This window comes from Nicotiana tomentosiformis, chromosome 8 (genome assembly GCF_000390325.3).
Source record: "Nicotiana tomentosiformis chromosome 8, ASM39032v3, whole genome shotgun sequence".
Taxonomy (NCBI): Eukaryota; Viridiplantae; Streptophyta; class Magnoliopsida; order Solanales; family Solanaceae; genus Nicotiana; species Nicotiana tomentosiformis.
The window spans coordinates 25,080,950-25,103,964 of record NC_090819.1 but is presented as its reverse complement, the minus strand read 5'-3'; the positions used below and the strand labels follow the sequence as shown (position 1 = coordinate 25,103,964).

Genomic DNA, 23,015 nt, shown 5'->3' with positions numbered 1-23,015 from the left:
TCCAGAAAAAGTTTGGCTTTTATAGTGAAGTATTGTTATATAGGTATGTTGTTATAGAAATGTCTGACTATATATATATATATATATATATATATGCTTGGCCCAGAAAAGCTTGAGACTAACGACATCTTTAAGAGAAACATGGATGATAGAGACTTCACAACTAAAAAAAGAACCTTTAGCTTTGCTGGCATGTCCAACCAACCACCACATCCATCAATCATCTTCCCTATTGTTATTTTAAAGAAAATAGGCGATAACAGTTATTGTCGTGTAACCAGAATATCACAGTCAAAATGATCTTTTGCAATAATGCAAAGTAAGATTACATACAATAGATCCAATACGATTCAGCCCTTCCATAGACTTCATGCATAGTGGGAGCTTAGCGTATTAGGCTGTGCTTTCTTACACCCAAAATAACCTGTCAGCTTGTATAAAATATATTCATTGTTTTATCAGTTATCCCAAATGAAAAACTCAATGATTTTAGAGATGCAAAGAGAACACAAAGCAAACAGCTGATATGTAGAAATCCATATCACCAAATCATAACATTAGTTACTGTACATAAACTTGCAGACTTAATTTGTTGAGTTTTGAGTAATCTCACTTTGTTCCTTTCAAGTGCTACAAACTATAGGAAGTGTAAAATTAACATTCTTAATCAGTGTTTTGAACAATAACAAAATAGAGAAACTGTGTATGCTGAAAAATGTAAGGAAAAGGATATCCTTGAACCTTCTTGTAACCAAAATATCCACCAACCCAAAATATACAATTTTCAGATGGTATCATGTATCTGCACTTTGCAACTGCCAGAAGAAAAAATTTGCCGATATAAACTGCTGATTAGCAAAAGCACAACAAAAACTGCCATTTACACTTCTGAACAATGCCGTGGCATATAAACATTCAATTACTATCTCGAATCTAGATGATCTTTCCTTGGGGAACAAAAGATAGAGAATTTAGAATCCCTCCCAAAACAATTAGTTCTAGGTCCGTACTCTGGTTCATCATCATCACTGTCGATAATACTTGCATTCGTCCGATTCTGGTGACCTCTGCGCCGTAAAAGAAAGACATTAAAGTGGTAGCTGACCAAAGATTCCCTACTTTTGTTAGGAAAGATCTTGAATATTTCATTCCAAAAACTCATGTTTGTCGACAAAGGGTTCAATTTCACTATATCCTGGAATTTCTTTTCTTCTTCTTTCGTCCAAGAAAGTGCAACTTCTTCGCCCATCAAGTCAAATTTCCAATGATAAAAGGCTGATCCCAACTCAAGTTTAACCTTCCTCCGTTTCTCAGCAAGATGAAACTTGATGCAGTCATAAGAACCCGGGTATTGGCAGCCACATGTATCTTGCCTTCCTTTTCCAATAGGATCTCTTTCGATTAGTATTCTGTTTTTTTCTAGTTTGTCTAGTGGCCAGATTCGGGTGCCCAACCATTTGGAGTCACTTTCACACTTCTCCTGCCTCCATTCAGGAATATCTGCTTGAAACTGTGGTCCAACTGGTATTCGCTTTCGCCGCTGGTTCCACAAAAGACCAACGCCTGACTCTGTAGAAGAATCAGCAGGTCCATCAATTGGATCCTCATCACTTGGAGAACTTGAGGATGATGACCCTGAAAAAAGCGCTTTCTTTACAGGATTTTTAGCAACTAGGACCCGCTGGCTGCATCTCACTCTCTCAAGAGCAGCAGCATCGTCATACATAGATGGATGCATCTTCTGTTTTTTCTACAAGGCAAGGAAAAATTCTGATTTAATCAAAGCTTCGACAGGAGTAAATACTTCATAAAGCTTGAATATCCGTGCAAATGATTGGCTACACATATCTGAATGCAAGCGTGATGAAGAAAGGTAAGGGTTCAAATGAGACGATGCACCGGACTTCAACTCTGTAAACTATGTGAAGATGATCCAAATACAGAATAAATGAATGAATGCATCCAGGTCACTGACATAGGCACTTGCCTCCGGAAAATGCATTCAACATGGAGCTCTAGATACATATTCTTTACAAGTTGGACATGTAGAAGACTGGAAGTGCATTATTAAGAAATTCGAAACATGCTACACAATTGTAAATGGAAATATAAAATCAGCATTTTTGGACAGAACAGTATCCTTCAACAAATTAAAATGAAGTGATTTGTCGATCTACCCGGCAAAACTTAAGGGATTCAAGGAGAAGATAAAAGATGCTAAGCCTGTTCCAACATGATAATATAGGTAACACATAATCAAGATAAACATCTTAACTAGGAAATACACAGCCTGCAAATGCTGAACCTGCCCTACTGTATTTAGTTATCAAGTGCCAATTCCCCAGCAAAACACAGTCTTTGTGTGGTCATTCGAAATAGTAATGCAGTGAACAATTTGGAAAATTAAACTCAGCCATCCAAATTATTACACCATTTTGTATGCGCTTATAGACAAGAGTGGGTTGCTCTAGTGGTGAGCACCCTCCACTTCCAACCAAGAAGTTGTGAGTTTGAGTCACCCCAAGAGCAAGGTGGGGAGTTCTTGGAGGGAGGGAGCCGAGGGTCTATTGGAAACAGCCTCTCTACCCCAGAGTAGGGGTAAGGTCTGCGTACACACTACCCTCCCTAGACCCCACTAGTGGGATTATACTGGGTTGTTGTTGTTGTTGTTGTTTGTATGCGCTTATCAGCATAACATTAGCAAAAATATGGAACTTACTTAAGTACCAAAATTTCTGCATTTTTGTGCATACCATTTAAAATTATGTCATTTGCAATTCTTTCACAGTAATCACCATAATTTTTTTTTTCCCAAAAAAAGAATAAACTCTACACTTATGATTACATCATAGTTCATCGCACTAGCCACAGATCTCAATAAGCATTCAAAAAATTAAATGGTCAGAATGCGGAACCAAACTTATCCAATAACTGCAGTTCAACTGATATTTTTCAGTGAGATAGGTTATTTATTTACAACTATAAGTCGACATACCACGTTAAGATCAATCAATGTTCTAGAAAATATGATTAACATTACCCATTAAAAAAGAGAACCAAGAACCAGTGAATTTGTCAAGATCCATTAAATAAACATTAAGAAAAGATCCAAAAAACATGAATCAATCATATCTCAACATCAATATAATTGGGTGGGGGAATATGGTCCTTCTCCACCCCTTCCCCCAACCACTCCAAGATCACTTTATTTTATCTCCTTTTGAGGACTTTCATGGTTTCTACTAGGAGAGAGAATTCCATCGTATCTAATTTAGGCAAACACTTTTGCTTCATATCTTATTCTTTCTGGCTTCAACTATCTAACTAAATATGACTACAACAACAACAACAACATACCCAGTATTATCCCACATCGTGGGGTCTGGGGAGGGTAGTGTGTACGCAGACCTTACCCTTACCTTGTGAGGATAGAGAGGTTGTTTCCAATAGACCCCCGGCTTAGGAAAACATAAGCACCACATTAATGAAAATATAAACAAGAAGGGACAGTACCAAAATGCCATATAAAAACAACAAGATAGTAAGGTGATCAGCAATGAAAGAAAACAACGGTTAGTCATAAAAACCTACTACCAACAGAAAGCGAGACTGCGTGCCAATACTACTGTTATGAACACTCTACACTACCTACTCTACTACCCTAACCCTCGACCTCCATACCTTCCTATCAAGGGTCATGTCCTCGGTCAGCTGCAGTTGCGCCATGTCTTGCATAATCACCTCTCCCCACCTCTTCTTTGGCCTACCTCTACCTCTCCGTAGGCCCTCCAATGTGTTGCAACCTCTCACACCTCCTCACCGGGGCGTCTGTGCTCCTCCTCTCACATGTCCAAAACACCTAAGCCGCGCTTCCCGAATCTTGTCCTCAATAGGGGTCACACCCACCTTGTCGCGAATAACCTCATTTCTGATCCTATCTAACCTGGTGTGCCCGCATATCCATCTCAGCATCCTCATATCTGTTACCTTCATCTTTTGAACATGGGCGATCTTGACTGGCCAACACTCAACCTCATATAACATCGTTGGTCAGACCACCACTCTGCAGAACTTACCCTTAAGTTTCGGTGACACCTTCTTGTCACACAAAACACCGGAAGCGAGTTTCTATTTCATCCATCCCACCCCAATATGATGTGTGACATTTTCATCAATCTCCCCATTCCCCTAAATAATAGACCCAAGGTACTTAAAACTCCCTCTCCTAGGGATGACCTGCGAGTCCAGCCTCACCTCCCCTTCCCCTCCTTGAGTCTCGCCACTGAACTTACACTCCAAGTATTCTGTCTTGGTCCTGTTCAACTTGAAACCTTTAGATTCCAGGGTCTGCCTCCATATCTTTAATTGCGCATTCACACTGTCTCGCGTCTCGTCAAACAATACAATATCATCCGCAAATAGCATGCACCATGGCACCTCCCATTGGATGTGGCGCGTCAGTACGTCCATCACCAGAGCAAACAAAAAAAGGTTTGAGTGCTGACCCCTGATGCAACCCCATCATAACCGGAAAATGGTCCGAGTCCCCACCCACCGTCCTCACTCGGGTCTTTACTCCGTCATACATGTCCTTAATCAACATAACATAGGCAACAGGTACACCTCTAGCCTCCAAACATCTCCACAAAACCTTCCTCAGAACTTTATCGTATGCCTTTTCTAAGTCGATGAACACCATATGCAAGTCTTCTTTCTCTCCCTATACTGCTCCATCAATCTCCTAACAAGGTGGATAGCTTCTGTAGTCGAACGCCCTGGTATAAACCCAAACTGGTTCTCGAAAATAGACACACTGCTCCTCATCCTTAGCTCTACCACTCTCTCCCAGACTTTCATAGTATGGCTAAGCAGCTTGATACCCCGATAGTTATTGCAATTTTGGATATCACCCTTGTTCTTGTATACAGGAACCATCGTGCTCCACCTCCACTCTTCGGGCATCTTATTCGTTCTAAAAATGACATTAAATAACCTAGTGAGCCACTCCAAGCCTGCCTTGCCCGCACTCTTCCAAAACTCCACCGGGATTTCATCCGGCCCGGTCGCTTTGTCCCTGCTCATCTTACGCATAGTCCCCTCAGCTTCATCAACTCTAATCCACCTATAATACCCAAAGTCACAACGACTCCCGGAGAGTTCCAAATCATCCAGTACAATGCTCCTACTCCCCTCATCGTTCAAGAGACTATGGAAGTAGATCTGCTATCTCCGACGGATAAGCCCCTTATCCAACAAAACTCTACCTTCTTCGTCCTTGATGCACTTTAATTGGTCCAAGTCCCGCGCCTTGGCTAACCTGAGCAACCTCTTATCCCCCACCTCGACCCTCGAGTTCCTCATACAAACGACTAAAAACTGCAGTCTGGGTTGTCGTAACTGCAAGCTTTGCCTCTTTCTTAGCCAACTTATAATGCTCCCTATTCGTCCTCTTCTCCTCCTCGTCTACATTATCTAATAGCTTCAGATATGCTACTTTCTTGGTTTCTACTTTTCCTTGCACCTCTCCATTCCACCACCAGTCTCCCTTGTGCCTACCAGAGTAACCCTTTGAGACCCCTAATACCTCTCTCGCGGCTTCCCTAAAGCACTACGCAGTCGTGGTCCACATAGCGCTTGCGTCCCCACTACTCCTCCAAGCCCCTATAGTCACCAGTTTGACCCTCAACTCCTGCGCTTTAGCTTACGTCAAGGCTCCCCACTTGATCCTATGTTGGCTATACATCGCCCTCTTCCTCCTCTTCCTCGTGATCTCAAGGTCCATGACCAGGAGCCTATGAAAGGTTGAGAGGTTCTCACTCGGGATGACCTTGCAATCCGTACAAAGACCTCTATCGGACTTCCTGCAGAGTAAATAATTAATCTGAGTCTCGGCCACCGAACTCCGGAAGGTGACCAAGTGAGACTAATACGAAATTCTTTCACTATTTATAGTTATATCACATAGTACTGTTTTAGATCATTTATTTTGCCTTAGAGGGAAGTTACAATGTGTCCTAAAAATACAATCAAGCTCTACTCTACAATTCAAACTAGGGTGCATATTTCATTTTTAATATTTAAATTAAAGACTGATTAACTACAGTTTACTAAAGCGTTCTGCTTCTTTAAAATATTGTAGGACCTTGATGTCTATTTCCGAATCTTAAGGGCCCCCGTGTGTGTTTGGGGGGGGAGCTAAACTGAATCATTTTTCTTTTCTCAACTCAAAATTAGTACTTGACTCTAAACAGCGAACTGTATCCCATAAAATGGATTGATTAAATTTACAAGTTTTGTGAATTCAAAGTTACTAAACAATTCAGAGTGAGAGTACATGTCAACCTATTCAATAGCTCCTTGATCACACTCCAGATATGTCACATGAGACAAAATAAAATAAGTCAACTTATTCATTTTCTTTTTGTTTCAGACTTAAAACTTGCTTATGTTACTCATAATTTTGCACAGCGTACAAGATTCTGGGAATGTGCAGAAAACCGGTGAGTGTGATTTGAGTGTCCATCTATTGATATTACTCATGATGTAAGGGTGTTGAATTGGTTGAGCTGCTAAGTTCCACATTGCTTATTTGGTTGGAGACTTACATTTACCGGTCTACTGAATTCACCACAAACAACTGGCAGTAAGTAACTCAATATAAATCAGCAAAGAAAATAAAATGCTTGAAAATGCTTCAATTGGTTTATCTAGCTTGAAACTTGAAAGGGGTATAATAATACCTACTAGAAAAGAGATAAAATTTAAATTAGCTAAATGCCCTTAACCATTACAGCAAAGGCCAAAGATTAGCATGTATTTTCTTACTTGAGTCACTAGGAGTTCATATCTCGTGTAAATTAATACTTGGATAATAACCCCCTTTAAGCCCATATACCTTTAAATCAGTGTTTTAAAAGGTAAAGTTGGGACTCACATCAAGACTCGCCCTAGGTGACTAGGTGAGGCAATCTATAAACACCAAGAAGCGACTATGGGAGTTGAAACTAACACCTCAATAGGTGGGATATTTGTCCCATGCGTGCTTTATACCTCCTACCATCCGCCACATACACCCCAAGAAAGCGGTGTGCATACTTTATCCCTTAAATTATTTTCCTTTTACACCCTAGAGCATTTTTGTTTTATTTATTATTTTTTAATATATGTGACTATAAATTACTTCCCCCCCCCCTCCTCCAGTTTATGTGGCAACTTAAGAATGTCAACTTTATAAAATCCCCACTTTACCCTTATATTACGGCATGTTTTAAGACCACAAGTTTCCAAAATCTTCCTTTTTTCTTAAACTCTATGCCAAGTCAAATAATACCACATAAATTGAAATGGAGGGACTATATAATATGTTGTTTTATAACAAATAATTTGGATATGTTGAACATTATTTTGCCTAGATAGCATATCAATTTTTGCACATTTTTGCTTTTGAGTTTTATATAACTCTTATTGGATTTTCTTTAGTTTTAATAATTTAATCTATTTTATTTTAAAATACTAAGATAAATTCCTGCTGCTAATACCCTGCCCCATGATAAGTGACATGTTGGTTCCACCATTTTTGTTTTTATAACCGAGAAATTCCAGAGGGCCAGTGGCACACTGTGCGAAAGTCGGCGGATAATAGGCCCGCCCCTACCAGTTTTCACTTAAATAACAAGTGTTTGTTAGCACCTAACCCATCCATCGCGCGTTGTGCTCTTACCACTAGACCAAAGCCCTAAGGGTTCCTGCACCTCGGTATTTTAAAATACTGATTTATTCACTTGCGTACATTAACCAAATTGTTTTCCCATTAAGGACCAAACTGTTTTACATTTTCTTCAGAGCCTAGATGATCCAACCGTTGGCGACCTGCAATATTATTGACCTATCTTATTTTCATCATTTGACCCTCAAGGATAATTAGCATTTTGATCATCTTTGTCTTATATAAAGTACAAGATCCAAGCACTGATCTTCTCTGTTCTCTTCAATTTGGCACGTCAAGTCCATGGTGGAGCCACCTTACTCTTTGCCAGAAAATTATACTATGCAGCTTGGTCAAAAATTTATTTTTAAGTATATATACTATATGTTGAATCCCTTAGCTGCTTCGTGTGTTAGCTTATTTATATTTCGACACTCCTTAGTGAAATTCCTGGCTCCGCCACTGCGTTCGGTATGCTACTTCATGGAAAATTAAACTCTAAGAACCTGCCAAAATTAGGAAGACATCGAAGCTCCATGTCTAACAATATTTTAATCTGGTGGAGCACTGGGCTCATACAGTTAAACATCTTTTGGAACTGTTATGAGTAAAAATGTATTGTCTAATACTCTAATGTGAAACTATGTTTTGCTCACAGTCCTCAGCTAATGCATTCTCATTGTGCTTTAAGCAAATAAAACAACTTCCCCTGTTCATGTAAAGCATCCACAAATTTGAGTTGTAATGCATGCAAATGCCACTCATAACAATGTCTTCCTTGCTCAATCTTTCGAGACGAAGTATCATGAACAATAGCAGAAAAGTTATCCAAGCTGAAAGTTAAAATCTACGTGGCGATAAAAATGTTACTAAAACAGAAAGTCTGCATTCTCATATCATTCAGAAAGCAGTTCAACATTTTGATATTTGAAAGAATATACTAAGCACAATGAGATAGATGACAAGTATAAATGAAGATACATTATATGATGCATCACATGTTAAGCATTCAAGCCCAAAAAAGGGAAAAAGTAATTTACCTGCCATATCGAGCACTGAGCACTTGTATCTGCACTCTTTTTCAAAAGCATTTCATCTCGCAGCAACAGAACCTGCTTCCAGATTACATCATTCCCGTAAAACTTCCACTTAGACCTTTCTGGCAAAGACCCGATGGCAGGATCACAAGGATCTTTCGCGACATTAGTAACCCACCTCAGCAAGTCCGTGTAAGACTCTCGTTTCCTCTTCCTATTGTTCTCATCTTCCCTAACCACACTTGACTTCATTAGCGCAATTTCATCTGTGCCACAATCATCACTTCGTCTTCCACTAACAAACTCCAAATGTTTGTCATCGCGACCAACACTGCTCTTTTCATCAACACCCTCAACTATACATTCATTGAGGTCCAGATTTATCGTTCCATCAATTTTCTTAGAGTGTCTATCAATGAAAACAAAATCATCAGCCTCAATACCATTACACAGCTGTTCATCAGCTGCAGCATGAAACTCACTTTTCGCCGAATCAACATTTGCACATTCCTCATCTTTGTTGTTTTCATTTGAAATTTTCATTAAAATCTCCCTCAAATCCAGCTCAAGCTCCATTTGAACCCCACCCAAAAGCCAATCACACTTCCTCACTTCACTCTTTGTATTATTGCCTTAGCACAGTTCACTCGTTCTGATCAAGAGGGTTGTCACCAGTACGGATGTACATGTACAATATAGGTTGGGCCGAACCCTATAATTTTGGTCCAGACCCTGTATATGTGTTAAGAAATCCACCAAATATGTACAAATATTAAATTCCGACCCCAATTATTAGCACTTGTGGTCGTTGTTCTAGAATCCCAAACTCATAAAGTTCAAATCCTGAATCCGCCTATGGTTGCCACCACTTGTTAAGGTTATCTGGCGAATCATACACTTCTTGCATTCTTTCCATTAGTGAAGCCCAAGCATGCCTCTAAACAATGCATCTAAATGCTTAACGCACACCAATTTCACAACAAAGCCCGAACCTGACTCCGAAACCACACTGTAAACAGCAGCACCCGAAGAACCAGTTTGGTTCAGAACCTGTATATTGAGTTAAAAAAATCCACTTAATTAGTATAAAAGAAGATTCTGAACCCAGTAACCCAAATGGGTTATGGTAGAATTTCGAACTCAAACCGACAAAGTTGAAATCTTGGTCCACCTCTACTTTTGGAAACCCTTTGATACACACTTTTCTCCCTCCCAACCAAGTATATTGTTTGGAAATTCTATTATCAGTTTCAAATTTTCTATCGTCATTCTCAGTCTTCAAAATATGTTTTAGAGGATTAAAGCAAGGTTCATGGTTCAAAGATTTTTTTGGGCGTTCTTAAGCTTTTTAGACATGACCCATCAGCTTTCTTCGACAATCCTGCCATTGACTTGAGGTCGTTGTCCTAGAATTCCGAACTCATAAAGTTCAAATCCTCAATAGCCTATAATTGCCACCACCCGTTAAGGTTATCGGTTGAATCATCATGCACTTCTTGCATTCTTTCAATTAGCAAAGTCCGAGCATCCCTCTAAACAATGCATCTAAATAATCAGTAGCACACCAATTTCACAACCAAGTTAGAACCTGACTCCAAACCACACTGTTAACAGCAGCACCCCAAGACCCGCTCGGGGGCGGACCTAGTGCATTAGTTATGGGTTCGTTTGAGTCCTGTAATTTTGGTTCAGACCTTGTATATGTGTTAAAAATATCCACTTAATTAGTATAACAAAATAGATTCCCAACCCAATAAATCAAATAGGATTTGGTAGAGTTCCGAACTCAAACCCACAAAGTTAAAATCATGTATTTGCGTATGCTTTCGGAAACCCTATGGTAGACACTTTTCTTCCTCACAACCAAGTACTTTTTTGGAAAAATCAACTGTTTTCCAATTGAGTGAGAACTTGTATTAACAGTTTCAAATTACTATTATCATTTTCAGTCCTCAAAATCTGTTTTATAGGATTAAAGCAAGGTTCATGCGGGCGTTCTTAAGCTTTTTAGACATGACCCATCAACTTCCTTGGACAATCCTGCCATTAAAAACCGATGTAGAATTTTCTACATATACTAACCTAGAAAACACATACAAACACGCACAAAAAAAAGTAATTTTTAGAATTAATTTAAGACCATTTGTTATAGGTTGTAACAATCCACAAGTCTGCTATTACGAGGAAAAAATGGATGGCTTTGAGTTATTCCTCAGGCCATTAAAGCCAAAGGACATTAGAGGGTCTATTAATTTTTGGCGTGACGACATTAATTTTTATGTACTAAGAGAAAACTATGAATTAGACAATATTTGCTTCTTTCTTGATAGAGACAAAGACATAGGTCAAGGGTATGTTTGAAATTTTTTAAACAGAAGCAGTCCCATAGGTAGATAATGAAATTGTGAAAAGAAATTGGGGATATAGGGAAAAAAGAGAGATGTAGCAGTAAAATACCTTATTGGAAGGACAGGGTAGGGGTGTTGTGGTGTGACATATCTTCTTTCTTTTCTTACCCCTTTGGTTTTCTAAGCCCTCTTTTTATTCAATAGAAAGTTTTTGTTGTTTGGCTTATGAGAGAAAGGGTTGCGGGAGATCTAAGATTTGCACTAAAAAGAAAGTTGGAAAATGAGTTGTATAGAGACCCAAAAGAACTATTTCTTTATAATTTATAGTTGGAATTATTGGTTAACTATAGTTTATTTGTTGGAGTTTTGAGTTGAGGAGCTTTGACTATGGTTGGGTGAAGGGTAGTTGGGTCCTTTTTATAATATTAAGGGGAGAAGTTTATAAAATGCGACTCTCATTGAAGTTATATCCGCATAGTACGAAAATTTATCCATTGAGATCTGAAGTTCTTCTATCTCTTCAACGCAACTTCAGAATCGGATGTGAAGTTCTTATATCTTTCCAATGCAACTTAAGAAATCGGATCTTAATTAGCTATATTTCTTCAATGCAACTTCAGAACTAGATCTTAAGTTCTTCTATCTTTCCAATACAACTTCAGAAAGTTCAGATCTTAACTTCTGAAACATACACTTGTTCTTTATATTTTAACTATCCAACATACGATTTAACGTCTAAATCTACTCCAAATGAGTTTAAACTTGACATATAACTTTTAAATATCACAAAGAATTAACTTCAATCATCAAATTATCAAAACAACAATAAATCTAATCAACTCATTTTGCAACCAAGAAGAAGAAGAGAAGAAGAAGAAATCCTAAACACAACCTAAAATGGTATTTTGCAACTAGAAGAAGAAGAAATCAAATGGCTTCAGGATACATGGGACATGAAAACAAAGAAGAAGAAAGTAGCAGGGAAGAAGAAGAGAAAAGTGTATCTGAAGTTACCCAAAAGTTAAAAATTAGTTAAACTTTTTTTAAAAAGAAAAAGTAGGTACATGTTAAAAGGGGGTGACCAAATAGGGCGTCACTTAAAATTTTTACAAGAAGAAGCTATCTTAGTTCGAATGTATATTTGATTATTAAGATATTGCGTTTAAATTTGACTACTGGACAATTAAGATTATTTGTTTTATCAGTATTTGAATGCGTGCAGTTTACTTTATTCATAATTAGAAGATTCAAATTCAAATAGAATAATAATAAAATATTTTATCCATAAAATATTAGAAAAAATCTTAATTTACATGGTATTTTTGAGATTAATTTGTTTGATGAAACACACTCTAAAAGCTAGTGATTGCGATAATGGTCGATTTTGATGGTTGTGAAGCCGTGGCCTGGTGGCTGGTGTTTTTCGTGGTTGTTTGAGGTGGCTAGCGGTGGTGATATTCAAGGTGGTTAGAAGTAGTAGTAGTAGTAGTGGTGTAGCGATGGCTTCGCAGTGAATGTAATTATTCAATATGACTAGCAGTGGTAATTGCATGGATGAAGCTAGTAATGTTGGTGATTAGTAATAGTGGTTGATGGTGGGTGTTGTGGAGATAGGTTAGGGGGTGATTGTATAGTGGAGATTGGTTGTTAGCGGGAGTATGTGTGATGGAGACTCGTCGTAATGATTGTCAAATGATTATAGACAGAGGAATGATAAAAGATTACATTCACATAAATTTTTAAGTGAAATCATCTTAATTATTTTGATAATTTATACAACATCTCATTAATTTAGAGCAATTAAGTAATTGCAAAAGGAAATAAATGGGTCAAACGGTAAATAATACATTCAAACATCCAATAAGTGAAAACAAACATAGCCTTAGTGCAAGAGCAAAAAATAAATAATTCTCAAGAGAATAGTTCCAATATTTGACCATAAAATCAAGAATTATAAGATCAAGTCATTGTCCTTCCAACCGAATCTTCCTAATTTTTTCTACTTCAGTTTATGTTTCAAAAATATTGGAGTAAAGCCGGAATAAAATGAAGGAATGATCAATCTTCTATCATTTCAGAGTCGACACCTCCTTTTCTGCCTTTCTATCTATACTTCTCATCCCAACAAATTATGGAACAAGCAACGGCTTTTGAGCGAAAAAGTTTTTTTGCTGGGTCTCGCTTGCATATTTCTAGGTTTATTACATACGTGATGACCCGATAGGTCATTTATAATTTTACCCTTTTATTCCTGTGTTTCGAGAACCCAATTAGCTCAGTTTAACCTTCCTCAATTTGTGTGCATTGTTCTTGTCCTTTTCCGAAAAGGTTTTCATGAGAAAATTAATGAAAATATGAAATCGTGCCTTAAAACTTATTTGAGTTGACTACGATCAATGTTTTGTATAAATAGATCCAAATTAGTATTTTGACAGTCCTGGTAGGCCCGTATTGTGATTTGGGACTTGTTCGTATGTCCGGAATCGAATTTGGAAATCCCTAACTTGATTTAACGTAAATTATTGAAAATTAGTAATTTAAATGTTTAAAGAATTCCTAAGTTTGACCGTAAGTTGACTTTGTTCCTACCGGGTTTGAATTTGGGTTTCGAAACTTGGTATAGGTTCATTTTAGTATTTATGACTTGTCTGCAAAATTTGGTGCAAAACGGAGTTGATTTGACATGATTCGGACGCCCGGTTGAAAAATTGAAAGTTCTTAAGTTTCTTTAAAAATTTTATTTGTTTTGGTATCCGGTTCGTGGTTCTAGGTATTATTTTGATATTTTGATCGCGCGAACGAATTCGTATGATATTATTACACTGGTGTGCCAATTTGGTTTAGAGCTCGAGGGGCTCGGGTGAGTTTCAGATAGGCTACAGATAATTTTGAACTTAGAAGTATAGTTGATGCCTTTACTATTGCTGGTGCTCTGCTGCAATTTGCGAGATCTGGCTTGCATTTGCGAACAAGGCTTCGCATTTGCGAGCATGGGCTAGATTGGGGGAGTATCACATTTGCAAAGTAAATGTTTGCATTTGCGAACTTGCAGCTGCCACTTTTGCAAAGGTAGAGTCGCATTTGCGATTCAGTGTGTCGTGGCTTACCTTCGCATATACGAAGGAATTGGTCCGCATTTGCGAGGGGTATGGGTTCACATTTGCGACCAGAACATCACATTTGCGATGATTGACTTTCTGAGAAGGGCTCGCATTTGCGAACAAGTTATCGCGATTGTGACATCCGCAGCTGGTAAAAGAGGGGAAAAAAAATAGGATTTAGCTCATTTCTTTCAAATTCTCAACCCTAAACTCCCTAGAGGCAATTTTTTCAAGAGATGTTTTTCCTAAATTCATTGGTAAGTGACTTTAATCTACTTCTTTTCAATTATCCATTACATTTCATAAGCTTTCAACATCAAATCTAGGATTTTCATGATAGAAATTAGGGATTTGGGAAGAATTGGGGGAGGGGGATTTAAATTTTGGATTTAGACCTTAAATTGAGGTCGAATTTCGAAACTAATTACATACTCGGGCTCGAGGGTGAATGGATTTTGGTCCGAACCTCGGATTTTGACCAAGCGAGCCCGGACTTGACTTTTTTGAAAAAGTATAAAGATGTTAAATTTATGTATTGTAATTGATTTTTTTAGCATTATTTGATGTTATTGACTCGATTTTGGTTAGATTCGATTGGTTTGGAAGCAAATTTTAGAGGAAAGGCCCCAGTTGAGCTTTGATTTGCTTGCGGAGCGAGGTAAGTATTGTGTCTAACCTTGATTTGAGGGAATATGAATCCTTGAGCTATGTGTTATATGAATTACATGTGTAGCGGCGTATATGCGAGGTGGCGAGTGTATATACACCGTCAAAGTAATTGTTTCCATGCTTTCTTGTATTCCATTAATTATTTTATTTCATGCCCAATTGTTACATGCTTTAATTGCCTCTTATGCCTTAACTTGCTACCTGTCATTTATTATTCTCGTATTTTAAATGTTAGTTTCTTCCGTGCTTCCATGATTAATTGCTACTTACCTAATTGTCTTACTTGTACACTTTAACTGTCATATATTTGGCTTATCTTGTTGATTTGTATTAATTGTAACATTTCTTGATTTGGTACGAGATTCCTATATGGTTTTGCTTTCATATTCGTTAATGATCACGCCCAACTATGCCTTATAAAAAGGACTAAGTGGTCGTTGAAAATATAATCCGATTTACAAGTCCGGAGTCGAATCCCAGAGAGAACTAAGACTTAGCTACAACTGTTCAATATTGCTAAGAAATAGAAGTCCAAATAATTTCCTAATTATAGAGATTATAATAATTATTTCTAACTAATTAACTAACACTATTATAAAACAGTAAAATTATCAACTAACAAGGATAAAATTTGAGACAAGACTAAGGAGGTCTAGAGTTATGATTTTTCCAATTATCGAAATCCTTTCCTCTATATTGCCTATAAATTTGCCTAAGTTTTCTCTACCGATCATGAGCGCTCTGTGTGTCGTAATTCTCTCCCGAGTAACTACTACAATTTACTAGACATATTCTCCTGAATTACGCTAGCTGACATTAAGTACGGCTCATTCGGATCGCACTAAGGTTTCGTTATCCCTAATCCCACCTTTAAAACCCTCCGTATTGATCCCTCATATACGTTAGGAGTGATGTTGTTCAACAATTACCTAAATATGCACTCTCTCCCGAGTAATACACACTAAATAGGAATAGTCGATTGAGGGCCCTTCAATCAACAACAATAATAATATAATTGAACAAATAGAGAAAATACTACGGCAAATCTATATTAACGTAACAAGAAAATCATCCTCCAATAGGTTCCTTCAAAACCCTAGATAACAAATTAGCTATTCATAATAGTATGCAAAACTATAATACTAGAATTCATAACCAATAATGAAAATAGGAAGAAGGAAGTGAAAAACTCGTAGAAGAATTCCCCGCCTTACTCCTAGTGTGTTCTTGCCTCCTTAGGTCAAATTCCCGATCTCTCCTGTCTAATCCCGGTCTCTCTCCATAAAATTAGTGTTTAATGACTATTTATATGTGTAGGGCAAAGACCTAGACGAAATAACTAAGTCCAAAACCAAATAGGAGACAAAATAGGCCTGAAACCCGGAACATCCTCGCGACAGACCACGCGTCGCGAGATAAAACGCATGGTATCTCTCGCTGAAACCCTCGCACCGCGCGCCCAAACGCGAGCATAGTTGCTAGCGTCGCCTTCTTCATTGCTTCGTTTTGAATTTTGATTTCTTCTGCCTACTTTCCCATTCACATTTTCTCTTCTTTTTCAATTTGTTCTTTTGTCTTTTTTTTATTTGTCTCTCCAATCATTGCTCCATAATATTATTATAATATTTTCAATCAATAAATGATAATGAATCATTCTTGTAGTGTATAAAATAGGCATAAAATCTCTATTTTGCTCCTAATTTCGTCTTCAATGTACCTACACATAAAATAACTCAATTAAGCACAAATATAGTATAGTTCAGTATTAAAACCCCAAAATGTAAGGTAAGCAATGCACTAAAAATATAAAATTATAGCCAAATATCACTACCCCATACTTAAACGTTACTCGTCCTCGAGCAGTCAAACTATACTTTATATAAACAATTCTCGTAACTCATCACACCAAGGATTTTTAAAATAGACTAAGCACACGGGTGTAACATCTTCACCTCAAGATTTGACTCACAAGTATCATGTATTATTCACAATTCACTCACGTACTCTAACATGGAGGTCAATGACATTACCTTTCCTTCATGATTCAGGTGCCCTCACAATACAAAAGAGAGTAGTTCCACACACAAAATAAAATTTAAGAACAATTAGGAACTCAAAATAGAAAGAATTCACTTCCTCTGAGAAATAACATTCATATGCCACAAAAGATGCACCATAGGCTTGCCCGTAGTGTACTACTCTACTAATCGAGCTCATTCAGTCTAGGATAAAGTAAGACTTTAATTGGTTGTAATGTAGGCTGCGGGCCGAGTAGGATACATTTGAATATAAGAGTAATTACACCTCCCTAAGCACTTTAATACAATACTTTAACATTCAAACCCATACTTATGTCAAAACAAAACTCCACCTTCACATAAATGTATATTACCCCATACTTCTTTAAGCATAAGTAAATCACTAGCCACCACCATCAATAAATAGTTTTTCATAAAATACAACTATATATATATATATATATATATATATATATATATATATATATATATATATATATATATATATATATATATATTTTTTTTTCCCTCTTCAATCCAAGTGGCTTTTATTGATATTTTCTTTTCTTTTTAAAACGGTGCACCTTTCTCCTTATTTCATTTGTCCCACTCAAAAACTGAACCACCACCCCACACTTTAACTTTTGCATAATTCATAACAATTCAAGTGCTCATGAGAGGTGACATGGTTTAAATATATGGTTAATTCAAACAAAGGGGTAAGGCTTGTAATGTGGTTACCAAAGAAACAAGATTATAGTCTCAAAGGGGTTAACTACGTTATATAACATTTAGGCGGGTAAACTATATATATCTAGCTCAACAAAAAAACGCCTATATCACTTCCAAGACTGAACAAAACTACTATTTTGCTTTGTAAACACACGGGGCAAGTTCTAGGCATCAAATGCAATGCATAGAATAACACCCACAACTCACATATACATGGCACATAACTCACTCAGGATTGGACTCATCAAGATACTCTACTCAAAGCAGTTAAGCAAAGTTAAGATTATACGATTTAAGGTACTTATACAAGAGTCAAAAGCTGAGCCAAAGCGTCACAACCAGCGTACTCACTATTCTCAAGGCATAACAAAGTCAAGAGATATTGTTTCAATTCAATTCATATCACAATGGCTCCTACTAAAAAAAATAAAATTAACTATAACCGGTTCAAACAAAATCCTTGAAAAAGAACCGCGACACAAAGAAAAACCAAGAGGGAATTACTACACTACCTACAATTTTTTTTTCTTTAGACTTAAATCCCTAAAAAATGTTATCTAGGAGATCCATCGTTGGGAAAAGTCCAATCTTTTCTATTTTTCAAAAAAAAAAACTAAAAAATTAATGAATTAAACTAACACAACTAAAATAGCATAGAAAGTCACCCAGACAATCTGCTCACCCCACACTTAAAATTGTGCATTATCCCCAATGCACACCCATAAATATAAGAGGGTAAAAGAAACTCCCTGGTAGGCCAAAGGCCGAAGCACTAACAGCTCATGGGGTACTCAGACTTCTCCCAGGCCTGGTCCTTCGTGCAGGTACCTCACACTTAGTTCTAACCATTTGGATTGTTGTTGTTGCTTTTTTTTTTTTCCCAATGGCCTTGCTTCCCATGCTCTTAGAGAAATAAAAAATAACACTACAAGAATAATACAATAATAAAAAAATTTTAAATTTTAAATTTAAAATAAAAAATTAAAAGAAATAATGCTGGGTTGCCTCCCAACAATCGCTTGATTTAACGTCGCGGCACGACGTGAATCACTTTATGCCTCCACTTCGAACTTATGAATTGGACCCCAAGTTTTAATTCAAGCTTATGATTATGCTCTTGGGGTGGTGGAATGAATCTAACTGGCCCCAGGAAATAAACCAGTATTCTGTACTTCTTAGCCTTTACATGAGGTGTGTTATCCTGACTTTGAGGCAAGAAAAATTCTAGAATGTAGGACCTTGTTCCTCATTCCTTGACTCCTCAATCGGCTTGGATGACTCTATATCCATATCATCATCCAATTTTAATGTAGAAAAATATTTGGAGTGAGGACCAATGCGCTCAAATACATGAACTTTAGGACTTTCAACTTACTCAACATCAATGATACTAGAGTCAAAAATATTTATATCCTCAATGTCCTTGGCTGACTCTAGTCTCACTTCTTCAACATCGGCATCCTCAAATTGTAGTTGGCTAGGTTGTTGATGTTCTACTCTGACCTCCTCAATTAGCACCTCAAATTCACGCTCTTCTTGGCTACTATCCCCAAAATTGGCTTGCTGAGCATTAAAAGCTTCAACCACTTGACTCACTTGAGCCTCCGAGTTGCGATAGTTGTCTCTTGACTTTCTATCTACAATTGTTTCTCATTATTTTATTCCAGAAGACACTTTAACAAATCCTTGATCTCCTTCAGGTCCGCATCCCTATGTTCTTTGTTCCTATTAACTTCACAAGAAAAAGAAGAACCATCAAAGTAAGGGATTGGGGGAGGATAAGACATATAAGCACAACCATGAAAGTGACCATCTTGACCACCACATATATCACACACATTCCATATATAAGATTGAGTTGGTGCACATAACTCCCTCTCAGGAACATTTTGAAAATTTTGCCACGGGTGGTTTCCTTCACAATATGTATACAGATCAAAAGTAAAATTACCAACACCTAAACTTCCATAATTTCAAGATGTCATGTTTCTCAAATCAATAAGTAAAATAAAATAAAATAAAAATAAAATAAAATAAAACAAAACAAAAGTTCAAATTTGAAACCTAGCAATATGTACAGCTACAACTACACACCGTTAGTTCCTCGGCAACGACGCCGAAATTTGATCACGCCCAACTATGACTTATAAAACGGACTAAGCGGTCGCTACAAATACAATCCGATTTACAAGTCCGGAGTCAAATCCCACAGAGAACTAAAACTTAGCTACAACTGTTCAATATTGCTAAGAAATACAAGTCCAAATTTCCTAATTATAGAGATTATAATAATTATTTCCAAATAATTAACTAATACTATTATAAAGCAGTAAAATTATCAACTAACAAGGATGAAATTTGAGACAAGACTAAGGAGGTCTAGAGTTATGATTTCCCCAATTGTCGGAATCCTTTCCTCTACGTTTTCTATAAATTTGCCTAAGTTTTCTCTACCGATCATGAGTGCTCTGAGTGTCGTAATTCTCTCCCGAGTAACTACAACCATTTACTAGACATATTCTCCCGAATTACGCTAGTTGGCATTAAGTACGGCTCACTCGGATCGCACCAAGGTTTCATTATCCCTAATCCCACCTTTAAACCCTCCGTATTGATCCCTCATATATGTTAGAAATGATGTTGTTCAACAATTACCTAAATATGCACTCTCTCCCAAGTAATACACACTAAATAGGTACAGTCGATTGAGGGCCCTTCAATCAACAACAATAATAATATAGTTGAACAAATAGAAAATACTACGGCAAATCTATATTAACGTAACAGGAACATCATCCTCCAATAGGTTCCATAAAAAACCTAGATAACAAATTAGCTATTCATAATAGTATGCAAAACTACAATACTAGAATTCATAACCAATAATGGAAATAAGAAGAAAGAAGTGAAAAACGCGTAGAAGAATTCCCCGCCTTGCTCCTAGTGTGCTCTTGCCTCCTTAGGTCAAATCCCCGGTCTCTCCTGTCTAATCCCGGTCTCTCTCCATAAAAATGGTATTTAATAACTATTTATATGTGTAGGACAAAGACCTAGACGAAATAACTAAGTCCAAAACCAAATAGGAGACAAAATAGACCTGAAACCCGGAACACCCTCGCGACAGACTGCGCGTCGCGAGGCAAAACGCATGGAATCTCTCGCTGAAACCCTCGCGCCGCACGCCCAAACATGAGCATAGTGGCTCGCGTCGCCTGCTTCATTGCTTCGTTTTGAATTTTGATTCCTTCTGCCTACTTTCCCATTCACGTTTTCTCTTCTTTTTCAATTTGTTCTTTTGTTTTCTTTTGTATTTGTCTCTCCAATTGCTCCATAATATCATTATAATATTTCCAATCAATAAATGATCATGAATCATTTTTGTAGTGTGTAAAATACACATAAATTTTTTATTTTGCTTTCAATTTCGTCTTCAATGTACCTACACATAAAATAACTCAATTAAGCACAAATATAGTATAGTTTAGCATTAAAACCCCAAAATGTAAGGTAAGTAATGCACTAAAAATATAAAATTATAGCCAAACATCATTTAACCATAGAGATTCTTGTAATTTGAGTTGCTGAGTTGATTATATTTATTGATTTTGTTTATGGGTCGGGTTGCACGCCGCAACAGGTGGAATAAGGGAGGATTGATATTCATATGGTGGGATCGGGGTTGCACGCGTGATTTTGATATGGTGAAATAAGGGAAGATTATGTTTGTACGGTGGGATCGGGTTGCGCGCCGCAACAAATTGTGTGTTTGGTATTCATTGTTGAACTGTGTTAGCTTTCGATGCTTTCATACGAGATTCTGAGTACTGGTGTTTCTGGTTTTGCCGATTCTGAGGATTGAGTTTAATTTCACAAGATAGCTGCCTTACTTTCCTGTTATTATTATTATAATGCGTACAGGTTATTGTAAGTGATCCGCCTTAGCCTCGTCACTACTTCGTCGAGGTTAGGCTCAGCACTTACATAGTACATGGGATCGGTTGTACTCATACTACACTTTGCACTTCTTGTGCAGATTTTGGAGTCGGTCCTAGCGGCGGTCAGTAGATTGCTCGGATTGATTGCCGGATTGGAGACTTGAGGTACAACTGCTCGGCGTTCGCAGCCGTGAAGTCCCCTTCTACCTTATAGTAGCTGTTTATTTTATTTCAGACAGTTTTACTTTCATTCAGACTATTATCTGTATTATTCTAGTCGCTTATGCACTTGTTACCCAAGTTCTGGGATTGTATCTAGATATTGCGATTATTTTGATTTTTTCTCACTTTATTTCAGTTATAATTCAGTTATTACAATTTAATTAGTATCAATTAATTTGTTTTGTTAAAAAGGGCTAAAAACTATTCTATCATTGGATTGCCTAGCAAGTGACATATTAGAAGCCATCACGGTCCCGAGGATGGGAATTTCGGGACGTGACAACATATGACGAATTTCAACGATGAAAATGATTCTATAAAAGATTTCATATATATATATATTGATTTCAAATCTCTTTTAAAATCAATGATCTCGAGGGATTTAATATAAAACTAAAGAAAATATGTAATGACCAAAATTAATTGAACCATCTCGCGACTCGACAAGAAAGCTCCGACGTTTCATCAAAGTCGAAATCGAAATTAGATAAATCCTATTTTATTGGTAAAGGTCTTGTAGATTCATATATAACATTTCCACTGGAGATGCAAATAGTGTTTTCAATTGTTTTTGTCATAGTGGGTAAGTTGGTATTATGGAGATGTTATTGTTTCTTGCTAATACTCAGCTTGCTAATTAGTATGATATTTCTTTTGGGCATTTGATGAGATGACATTCAGAATTGGTCTCCTAGACCACTAATCCACTATGATAGTAGGTTATGGATGACGTGGTAATCTCAGCGTAGCAAATTGCACTGATTGTCATCATAAGAGATTGATATTCATTTTTTGTTCTCGTTTTTATTTTGTTATTAATAAGCTTTTTGGTTTATATACGCTGCGATTGATATTTTTATCCTTCCATTCTTATGTTTCTTCTCCAACTCTCTTTTTGTAATGACCCAACCGGTCGTTTTGAGCATTTGCATTCCGCTAAGCTATTTGAAGTCTTGAATAACATCGTATGATGTATTATGACTTGTGTGAATCGTCGGTTTTGGTTTTCAGGTTATTCAGAATCGATTTGGAAGAATGAATTTCATGATCGAAGCTTTAAGTTGGGAAGAGTTGACCAAGTTTGACTTTTTAGTATTTGACATCAGATTGGAGTTTTGATGGTTCCGTTAGGTCCGGACAGTGATTTTGGACTCGAGCGTATGCCCGGGTTTGCATTTGAATATTTCTAGAAGGTTTCGGCGCTAATTGGCGAAAGTTGGAAATTGAAAGGTTTGAAAAATTCATAAA

General features: G+C 37.1%; 1 protein-coding gene across 1 annotated transcript; it reads right to left on the bottom strand.

Moving 5' to 3' along the window:
- Positions 1-527: 527 nt before the first annotated feature.
- On the bottom strand, positions 528-11,384 carry LOC104109595 (AT-rich interactive domain-containing protein 1-like). Its single transcript, XM_009618935.4, has 3 exons — positions 11,200-11,384; positions 8,746-9,792; positions 528-1,750 (listed from the first exon to the last, which is right to left on the bottom strand). Exons 2-3 carry the CDS (start codon positions 9,316-9,318, stop codon positions 923-925), a joined length of 1,401 nt encoding a protein of 466 aa, XP_009617230.1. The 5' UTR covers positions 9,319-9,792; positions 11,200-11,384; the 3' UTR covers positions 528-922.
- Between the last annotated feature and the right edge of the window lie 11,631 nt (positions 11,385-23,015).